Here is a 10,960-nt window from a genome sequence, read left to right as displayed (position 1 = left end):
CCTTACCTTAATCATCCAATCCCGATAAAGTAAAATTAATTAAAATCCATTTTCACTGATTTTGCACCCATGACCAAAACACACAAACAAATCTATATATATATATATATATATAATCGCACCAAATGACTTTATTTCATTTTTCCAAAATAATTCTATAAGCTCTCTTAGCTTCTATTCACAAATAACTTAGTACTTATCATTTAAATCCAAGCTAAGTAATTTCAATTTCTAGCCATCTATTAATCTTCTTAATATTTGGTCCCATATTCCTTAAACAACCTTTCTAATCAATTGTCAATTCTTAACCCACACCTTAATCATTGACTGTGCCATTGAGAATTTCCCAAATGCATACCTTAAAAATAATTTCCAAACACCATAGCCATTAATCCATCCATTTAAAATTTCCATCTACCATTTGGAACCCTCAAACAACAATTTTCAAATCAATTCCCAACTTAAATTCTTTGGTCCTCAAAACAGCCACCAAATCAATTCCTAAGTTCAGTCATTTAATCTCTAAAACTTCTTATTGTTTTCATTGATCTATTCCTTACTATTCTGTTAATCCTTTACCAAACTTTTTTACAATACCTCCAAAATACTTTCAAGCTATAACTTTGAAATATCAAGCTAACTCAATTAAGACATTTGTCACATCCTGCAAAAATTAGCATTGACAATGGATATGAAAAATCAACTTAAGGGCCAATATGAAAGGTAGACTGGCTGAAGAAGCCAAACATGACATAAAATCCGGATAGGGTCAAGACAGATATTTTTTAAATTATTGATCTAGGAAGGGCAAAATAGAAAAATTTGGAAAAAAAATTTCAGAAAATTCCTGAAAAATGGTAAAAAGGTAAATTATAGGTCTTGAAACCTCAATGAAGGCCTTAAATGTGAAAATGGTATAAAAATAGTTATTTACAGAATTTCTTGAAAATAGAGGGTTTTCAGGAAAAAAAGTGGAAAGTGAGTAAAATAATTATTATAATTATTTAGAGACCTCAATAATTTCAGAAAAAATATGAAATAATTATCCAAATTTATTGGAATTTATAAAATTGGTTTCAGCCCCTAGAAGTACAGAAAATTATTTTAGAGAATTTGTTTCCAAAAGTCTTACCGATAAAGCCCTATTCGGAAAAAATTCAAAATAAATAGTTAGAGGTGAAGAAAAACTCTATAATTTTTCAGAATGTATTCTTATATTAAAATAGGATTTTTCATGAAGAAAAATATAATTTTGGAGGCCTAAAAGAATTATAAAAAGTTACAAGTGAAGAGTAACTTATAAGCTTCATTATTGTTTGGAATTGATATCTAAATTGTGGGCTATATTTTTGGCCCATTCCAGATCAAAATTGGGCCCCACATTGGCACTAGAGTGATATGTTACTGTGTGATTTATATATTTTCACTCCCACTGGCACTAGAGTGGTAACCTCTAGTGTGTGTTTAAACTATGTTGTCCGGTATGCATCTTACTAAACTATCCTTGATCTGATATGTATGCCGTCTTGTGATGTTGACTTGAAAACTGGCCTGAATTGATTTTCATTTAATAGTGTTCTCCTTAACTACCAAAAATTTAAAACTTAAACTTTCCCTCCCAAGGAACTTGTCTCTTACCTAGAGATGAGATTGAATTTTACTAGTGAGGCCTAGGCAGAGAAATGTTTGAGGTAGGACTACCAAGGGTACATGATAACTCTTTAGTGCAGGTAGAAATAGAAGTAAAGGTAGAAGAAATACTAATGATAGGGGAATGCCTGAGGAAATCCCCAAAGGAGGTTGATGAACTTCCACTGGAAAAAGGAAATAGAATAGCAATTGCATGATGACAAGGCGGGTCTTATTTAAAGGCTCTTTCTTGTATGACCCCTAATGAAACGACTAAGAATGTAGTAGGCCCAACAGAAACAGGAGTCTGTACTGTAATAGGTTGATGAAATCCCCAAAAGAGTTTGAAGAACTTCTACTGGATAAAGGAAATAGAATAGCAATTACATGATGACGAGGCAGGACTGATTGAAAGGCTCTTTATTGTATGACCCCCACTGAAATGACTAAGAATGTAGTAGGCCTAACAAAAGCAGGAGTCTATACTCTAATAGGGAAGCAGAGTGACAATTTAAACCTTAAGTAATATATAATCTCGAAAGAGGCAAGATGATAGGACGGAATGTTTGAGGTTTGTTAAATCCCTGAATAATGAGAGAAATTTCTAAGGGATAGTAGACCAAGAGGGTTAGCGAGTGGATGATGTTGAATGAAGAACTAATGATGAGTTAGATGCCTGACTAGACACCACACAGCAAGGTGATAAATCACTGCTATGTAATGTGATTAGCACATGATAATCAATGTCTAACCATAGGAATGATTGGTCAGAAAGTAGAGAAGTTAGAAAAGTTATGTCAGGCAAGATCCCTCTTAGGCTTTGTTTGGTTGGAGGGTTGTTGAGGGGAGAGGAGGAGAGAGGAGGGGAGGAGAGGAAATAAGTGTGTTTGGTTGGGAAAAATAGAGGGGAGGGGAGGGAAGAAATTTGTCTTTTAGTGCTCCCCTCCCCTCCCCATGCTCCCCTCCAAATTTGGGGTTTTTGGAGGGGAGAGAAATATTATGTGTAATATTGACCAAACTACCCATACTAATTTTTTAATATTCCAAGTTTGTCCATCTTATTAAAAATATTTTTTCACTTCTTTCTCTTTTTAGCCACTAATAATATTTGATAATAATAATATAATATATAATTATATAATATATACATATCATATGTATTAATATATACATATCATAACATGTGTGTATTATAATTATATATTATATCGTGTGTGTATTAAAAAAATAAATTAGTCTAAATATAGATATAAGGGTATATTTGTCAATTTATAATTGCCTCCCCTCCCCTCCCCTCCCCTTATGAACCAAACAAGAAATCTCCCCTCCCTTCCCCTCCCCTCCAACCAAACAAAACCATGACCTCCCTTCCCCTCCCCTCCCCTTCCTTTAATTAACCTCCCCTCCCCTCCCTTCCATTGAACCAAACAAAGCCTTAAGGATGGAGTTGGATAGAAATAGATGAGAATGCAATAGTTAAAAGTTGCACTGGTAACTGAATTGTAATGAAAGATAAGGAAATTCTTAACGATACCTAAAACCTGATGATGCTAAAATAATCGATAATGTTAGGGAGTGTATTGCTCTTTCATGTCCCTAAAATGATTAAGAATGTGCAACCACAACACCCAGGCCAGGGTGGAATCTAGAGAAACAAAATCCCTATTAAGAGGCACCACTGCCTATGGGATTAGATAATTTTAGTGGAGAGGCTTCCTTTGATAGGGATATGGTAATCAAGGAGTACACCCTGGTAGAGATTGAATGCAAGGAAAGTCTTGGTCACAAAGTACCTCTCTGAAAGTGGATGTGATCCTTTATCACAGAAATTATATTGCTTTTATGAGAGTAAGCCATTCTCAATAGGACTTATAGTGAATAACCCAAATAGAGTTGATAATGATGTATCCTCCATTGCTAATTTTGGAAATGAGGACTACCAATTGTGCTAGTATGAGCAATATGTTTGCCCACAAGGGCAAATCCTCTAATGAGGATTATGGGATGCAGCTGAGGCAAGACGCGGAGTAGATCTTATCCTAAAGAGAGTGAAATTGGTCAAGAGTAATAGAAAGGTATTATGAGGCAGATATATGAGACTCCTCAAACTTAACAAGGTACCGTAGTATGGTAATGGGTAATGAGAACATGATGATATAAGTCATCTCCTGATACTGCTTTGGATTGACAAGAGGCAGCAAGGACTATAGAGTCTTAAGCTAAGGTAGATCAGTATTAACATGATGATAAGCTAATAAGCTTGATAGGTGAGCTAGTGCCTGAAAATTCAAGAGGCACCATGAAAGGAAAGTGACCTAAAATAAACTCAAGGGTTAAAGAAACATGAAGAGACTAAGAATTCCAAAGTTGGCCAGAAGTATTAAGTAAGATCTAAGAAGGCAATACTAGCGTTTGTGATCAGTCTTGGGGAATAATCAGTCAAGTTACCCGCAAAGTAGAGGTGACTTATTTTATTACTCAATCCCATGATCTGAGATCTTCTACAAATCTTAACATGGCAAATTGACGAAGATGACATTCCAAGGTCATAGTAGATCCTAAAGGGGCTTACAGTAGAGCACAATGGCTCCCAAGGTCACAATAAACCAAGCCAAAAGGAAAGGTGCTAAGCCAAGAGGATGATGCCTCTCAAGGTATGAGAATGGGATGACATGCTAAGCCGAGAGGGTAATGCCTCTCGAGACACAGGAATAAGATGACATGTTAAGCCGTGAGGGTGATTTCTCTTGAAGCTTGATAACGGAATGACCAGGGAAGAGTTTAAGAAACAGAAGGCCCCTCCAGTGGTTAACTAGTACACAAAGAATACCTTGACTTTTTTAACAGACACCATTGTTATTGATTGGGCCAAGAGCTACAAGTCCTAAACAGTGCATATTTAGGCAAGCTAATTGTGAAATGAAAAGGTAAAAGAAGGAATATAGACCTTTAAGGTAAAGAGAAGGATGGTTGAATGTGCCAACACACCTGTTAAAGGCAGACATTGCCTGAGATAATAGTTACCATTCCAGCATACAGATGGCTTAGTGTGAAGCCTTATATAGCAGGAAGTGTCGATCACCACTGTGGTAGACTAAACTAAATATAAGAAGAGTTTATAGTCCAAAGAGGATGGATCAAGTTTGAGGATAAATGAAGATAATTGACAAGGATTGTCAACTGTATAAAGTAGATGGAAAAGCTATGTGGACATTAGAAGAAAGCCGTTAGGGTTTATGGTTAGAGATACTAACCATAGGAATGGTCAAACCCCAAAGATGAAATAATTAATGCTGAAGACCCTTCCAAATTTTTGTTAAAAGTTAAGCCGGTAGTGTAACATTCCATTTTTTTTAATAAGCTTTAATATTAAATATTATGAATTAATCTCACCCATATAACCAAAATCCTATAATAAGATAAAGAAAAAAAAATGGAATGTTACAACTCTCCCCTCCTAAATAGGAATTTTGTCCTCAAAATTCAATTTAGTAGGAATTCTACGCACCTAAGTAAAAAGATGAGGATAAGATTATCGCATCTTCTCTTCCGTTTCCCAAGTAGCATCATCGGGAGCCATACCCTTCCATATGACTTTCACAAGTCGAATTGTCTTATTTCTTAGTTGTTTCTCCTTCACATCAACAACTCGCTCCGGTTCTGTCCGGTAAGTCAAATTCTCACGGAGTTCAACCTCTTCAGGCTCAATGATGTGTGAGGGATCAGGTTGATACTTCTTCAATTGTGACACATGAAACACATTATGAACCCTGTCTAGCTGTGGTGGCAATGCAATCTGGTATGCTACTTCACCAACTCTTGCAAGAATCTTATATGGACCCATGAATCTTGGACTCTATTTCTTGGCTTTGATAGACCTTCCAATGCCTGTCATTGGAGTGACACGTAGAAATACATGATCACCAACACAAAATTCCAAGGGTCTTCGTTGTTTATCCGCATAGCTCTTCTGTCTACTCTGAGCTGCCAACAACTTCTTTTTAATCATTTCAATCTTTTCTATAGTGCGATCAACGTAATCAGGGCCGATGATAGTTCTTTCACTCAATTCTGTCCAACACAATGGCAATCTACACTTCCTGCCGTACAATGCCTCATAAGGCGCCATCTGTATGCTCGAGTGATAGCTATTATTATATGCAAACTCAGCCAGTGGCAAGTGACTGTCCCAGCTACCCCTCAATTCAATGGCACATGCCCTCAACATGTCTTCTAAGGTTTGGATTGTCCTCTCCGTTTGTCCATCGGTTTGTGGATGATAAGTTGTACTATATTTCAATCTAGAACCCATAGCTCGGTGTAAGGCTCTCCAAAAACCTGACGTGAACCTTGGATCCCTATCAGAGATAATGCTCTCTGGCACACCATGCAATCTGACAATCTCCTTCACATATAATTGAGCATATTGTTCCATTGTATAAGTAGCTCGTATAGGCAAGAAGTGAGCAGACTTGGTCAAACGATCAACAATCACCCAAATGGCATCATAATTACTAGGTGTTCTCGGTAGCCCCATAACAAAATCCATAGATATACTATCCCATTTCCATTTCGGTATCTCTAAATTTTGAAGTACCCTGGTGGCTTCTGATCTCAATTTTGACCTTTTGGCAAGTCAAACAATGGGAGACAAATTCTGTCACATCTTTCTTCATTCCAGGCCACTAATAGTTCTGCTTTAGATCATTGTACATCTTAGTGATTCCTGGATGTATGGTGTACCTACTTCGATGAGCTTCCTCTAAGATGTATTGCTTGGATTTTCCATCATTAGGGATACATACTCTCTCTTTGAATCTCAAAATTCCATCTTCGCCAACTTCAAAATCACTTACTTCTCCTTCTTCTAGTTCTTCCCTAACCTTCAATAAATAGTCATCCTCTAACTGAGCTATCTTGAGCTCCTTCCAGAATTCATTCTCAATCCGCATGGCCTGCAAGATTGTATCCATATCAGCTAGCACATCAGTGTCCTTCACCCTTTCTAACAAATGGTTCTCATAGAGACTCAGTTGAAATACATGAACAACTTTTCTACTCAAAACATCAGCGACAACATTCACTTTACCAGGATGATATTTCAATTGGAAGTCATAGTCTTTTAGAAACTCCATCCACCTTCTCTGTCGATTATTAAGCTCCTTTTGATCCACCAGATACTTCAAACTCTTGTGGTCACTAAAAGCATCAAATTGTGAACCATATAAGTAGTGTCTCCATATCTTCAATGCAAATACCACTGCTGCTAACTCTAAGTCATGAGTTGGGTAATTTTCCTCATGTGGTCTCAACTGTCTGGAAGCATAAGCAACAACTTTTCCTTCTTGCATTAATATACACCCTAAACCTTTTAAAGAAGCATCAGTGTAAAGGGTGTATGACAATGCGGGATCAGGAATAACCAATACTGGTGCAGAAGTCAACTTCTTTTTCAACTCTTGAAAGGCGGCTTCACACTTCTCTGTCCAAATGAATGGTTGGTCTTTCTTGGTCAACTTAGTAAGTGGCATAGCCAACTGAGAGAATCCTTATACGACCCTCCTATAGTAACCAGCTAGACCCAGGAAACTTCTCACTTCAGTCACTGACTTTGGTTGCTCCCACTTAAGAACTGCATCAACTTTTGTAGGGTCTACTGCAACCCCTTCAGCTGAAACAACATGCCCCAAAAACTTCACTTCCTTGAGCCAAAACTCACACTTGCTCAATTTAGCATAGAGCTTGTGCTCCCTCAATACTTGTAACACTATTCTAAGGTGCTCACGGTGTTCTTCTTCATTCTGTGAGTAGATGAGAATGTCATCTATAAACACCACCACAAACTTATCCAAATAGGGTCTGAAGATCCTGTTCATATAATCCATGAATGCAGCCAGGGCATTAGTTAGGCCAAATGCATCATAAGAAACTCATAGTGACCGTACCGAGTACGAAAAGCAGTCTTAGGAACATTTTCTGCTTTAACTCTTAATTGATGGTATCCCGACTTCAAGTCAATCTTAGAGAATACTGCTGACCCCACCAACTGATCTAACAAATCATCAATTCTTGGTAGTGGGTATTTATTCTTGATGGTGACTTTGTTTAATTGTCGATAATCAATACATAACCGCAAGGTTCCATCCTTTTTCTTCACAAATAGCACCGGTGATCCCTATGGCGACACACTTGGTCTGATGAATCCTTTCTCAAGTAATTCTTTAAGCTGCTTCTTTAGTTCTGCCAATTCAACAGGAGCCATTCGATAGGGAGCCTTAGAGATAGGCTTTGTCCCAGGAGGCAAATCAATAGAAAACTCTACCTCCCGCTCAGGGGGTAATCTTGACACTTCTTTGGGAAATACCTCAAGAAACTCATTCACAATCTCAATTTCATCAATCCCTTCCTCTATCTTAGCTTGCACAGAAAAGAAGACCATAAAGGCCTGACATCCTTGCTTTATACAACTTTCAACTTGAACAGCTGATAACAGAGGAGGGCCACTAGACACCTCTATACGCATGCAATACACAGGCAAAGAAACAGTTTTTGCTTTACAATCAAGCGTGGCACCATTAGCTGTTAGCCAATCCATACCCATAATCACATCAAGACCCTTAAGGGGCAAACAAATCAAATCAATCTTTATCTTGTGACTCTCAAACTCCAACACAAGATTCAAGCATGCATTTGAAGTTTTTACAGAAGATCCAGCAGGTGTCGAAACATTCATATCAAAAGGCAAATCATAAACATGCAAGTTCAATCGCTTAGCACATTCAAAAGCAATAAAAGAATGTGTAGCACCAGAGTCAAATAATGCATGTATACTGTGACCTTGGAGAGAAATGATACCTCTAATCAACTTAGGAGACGCACCGGCCTCCTCTTGAGTCAACGCAAACACACGACCAGGAATGGTAGATCGGGTCTCCGGTACACTCTGTTTGTTTGCAGTGCAATAGCGAGAAATATGTCCAACCTTGCCACCAGTAAAGCAAGTCCAACACTTGCCCTAATGATGCTTGCCACACTTAGAACATGCTGGAGCACGTGCAGTGCTGGGTGCAGAAACAGTAGAGCCTCTGAATGATGGTTGGCTCCCACTAGCATTACTTCTTGGAAGTGGGGGCCTCTGTGACTGTCTGCTCTGAAAGCGGCTCTTCTTGCTAGAGCTTCCTAGATTGAACCCACTTCTCTTGCCAATCCCACCACTAGGCCTCATGAAGGAAGAGAAACGGCCCGGGGAGTCCCTCTTTGGCTCAATTTCATAGCCATAACCCTTAATCTCAGCATCAAGGAGGCGAAGTCGAGTACACATGTCATCAAAAGAATCAATCTGGAGTGGCACTAGCTGTCGTCTAAACTTCGGTCTAGCCTTCTGTAACAACCTGTCTGCCATCCACTTACTATTCTTTTCAGATTGTCCATAAGCCGTATACTTAATTAACTCTAGAAATTTGGCAATGAAAGCATCCACATCCATGTCATCTTGCTGAAAAGCATAGAACTCTGTCTCCTTCAGTGATTGGAGTGCTGAAGGAAAATATTGCTGAAAGAACATCTCCTTAAACACCTCCCATGTAGGGAAAGTGCCATCAGATGGTCTAACACTCTCCCACCATCTCTTAGCAGCATCAACAAGTTGTACAACCGCCACTTGCACCCTTTGATGTGAGGTGCATGGGACCAAGGTGAAGATAGTTTCCAAACGATCGATCCAAGCCTCACTCTTAGAGGGATTAAAGGTGCCATTAAATGTTGGCGGATCACACCTATTGAAATTCCTCCATACATCACTAATAGGCTGCTCCTTCTTCTGTTCATGCTGACTACTATCCCCAGTCTCCATAACAGTGTGGTGACCTTCTTCGGAACGATGGCCACTTGATTCATCAACATTGATATGCCCATTTTCTTGGACGGGCTCCTCATCCTGTCTCATTTCATTCAGCTGTTGCTCATGTCTCTAAACTTGCTGACTGATTTGGACTACCAATGTCCTTAGCTCCCTTAAGAATGCTTCATTGTCTAGGGGCTCTTGAGGTTGGTCTGGGTTGTTATTATTATTAGCCGGCTGTGTCCTACGTGTATCTACCATCTCTCCCCTCCTAAAGGACGCAACAAACCAAGAAACGATAAGGCTTTGAGAAACTTAGAAAAAGCCTAATAATAAAGGGGAAGCACATGTATGATCAATGTATATTGCCAATACAACTATATGCCATAATGAAATTGGAACAAGAAAGCCAAAAACATGAGGCTCTGAATACCAAGTTTGTAACAACCCCCGTAATTCATGGTAAATAAACATTTTCAAAACGATAATTGCTTTAAAAGGCTAACCATGGTAGGAAGGACACCTAATCAAATAGAAATCTACCATAGTCAATAACAATCCAAATCTTTAACAGAGTAGTAGCTACTGTTCTAGAATAGTAAAGATAGTTAATCAAATCAGAAAGGATCAACATTTGATTTTTCATGTATATATCAAATCCATTAACAATACTCTGGAATCTCAAATACAATTAAGACCAATTGTAAATAGGCTAGGGCATTTGAAGTCCACCAAAATAACTACCACTACTGCCCATTATCAATTGCAATCACAATAACAATCACATATGTCCAAAAAGGGCTCCGCCTAATAGTACAAGTCTAGAATGCAGCGGAAAGGCTATGATTATGTTAAGTATAACAAAAAGGCCCTAAAGTTTGGCAATATACATCAGTCAAATCATGTATACCAAAACAGAGGCTATACAGAGTGGAAAGGAAAACTCAAGCCTCGGACACCTTCCCCTTGGACCAACACCTGAACCCTCGCCTGAAAAATGTTAAATAACCACGGGGTGAGTCAAATTGACCCAGTAACCACAATTCCAATTCAACAAGTATCCAGGGAGTGATTACAAGATAGTTAAGCGGGCAAAGTACAATTTCAAATAACATATAAGTTAAACATCTTTACAGAAAACAATATATAATAATTCAAAAAGTAACTTGCATGCATAGAACTTCATCAACCATCCTTATAACCTCCTTGTAACCTCTGACAGAACCCATGGGCTATTCACACATAACAGGATTCGTCTCTTTTACAAGACTGCACCAAGCTCTCCAATAATGAGGTGTAACTCGGTCAAAAGTTACAGAGCTCATATCGGACCATGGGTTCCCTTTCTTTAGAATATGGAAAGGTGTCATGTCCCTTGGGCTGACCCCTGACCCGGCCAAAGGAAGGGTGATACCGAGGGCCCTAAGAATGTTAATGCCAACCACTGGGCGCCAAGTGGCGGCTATACCACGTGGTATAAATAATCAGACC

The 10,960-nt window shown here is 38.5% G+C and overlaps 2 protein-coding genes across 2 annotated transcripts; both read right to left on the bottom strand.

The window, feature by feature from the left end:
• Nucleotides 1–5,161: 5,161 nt before the first annotated feature.
• LOC114760236 (uncharacterized) lies at nucleotides 5,162–5,473 on the bottom strand. The gene has a single exon (XM_028949506.1). It carries the CDS (start codon nucleotides 5,471–5,473, stop codon nucleotides 5,162–5,164), a length of 312 nt encoding a protein of 103 aa, XP_028805339.1.
• A 1,705-nt stretch (nucleotides 5,474–7,178) lies between these two features.
• LOC114760211 (uncharacterized) lies at nucleotides 7,179–9,574 on the bottom strand. Its single transcript, XM_028949478.1, has 4 exons — nucleotides 8,675–9,574; nucleotides 7,819–8,572; nucleotides 7,575–7,680; nucleotides 7,179–7,497 (listed from the first exon to the last, which is right to left on the bottom strand). The coding sequence occupies exons 1-4, from the start codon at nucleotides 9,572–9,574 to the stop codon at nucleotides 7,179–7,181; spliced, it is 2,079 nt and encodes a 692-aa protein (XP_028805311.1).
• Between the last annotated feature and the right edge of the window lie 1,386 nt (nucleotides 9,575–10,960).

This window comes from Neltuma alba, unplaced genomic scaffold (genome assembly GCF_004799145.2).
Source record: "Neltuma alba isolate B1F8T4 unplaced genomic scaffold, ASM479914v2 tig00001633_pilon, whole genome shotgun sequence".
Lineage (NCBI taxonomy): Eukaryota > Viridiplantae > Streptophyta > Magnoliopsida > Fabales > Fabaceae > Neltuma > Neltuma alba.
This window is presented reverse-complemented; position numbering and strand designations above follow the sequence as displayed.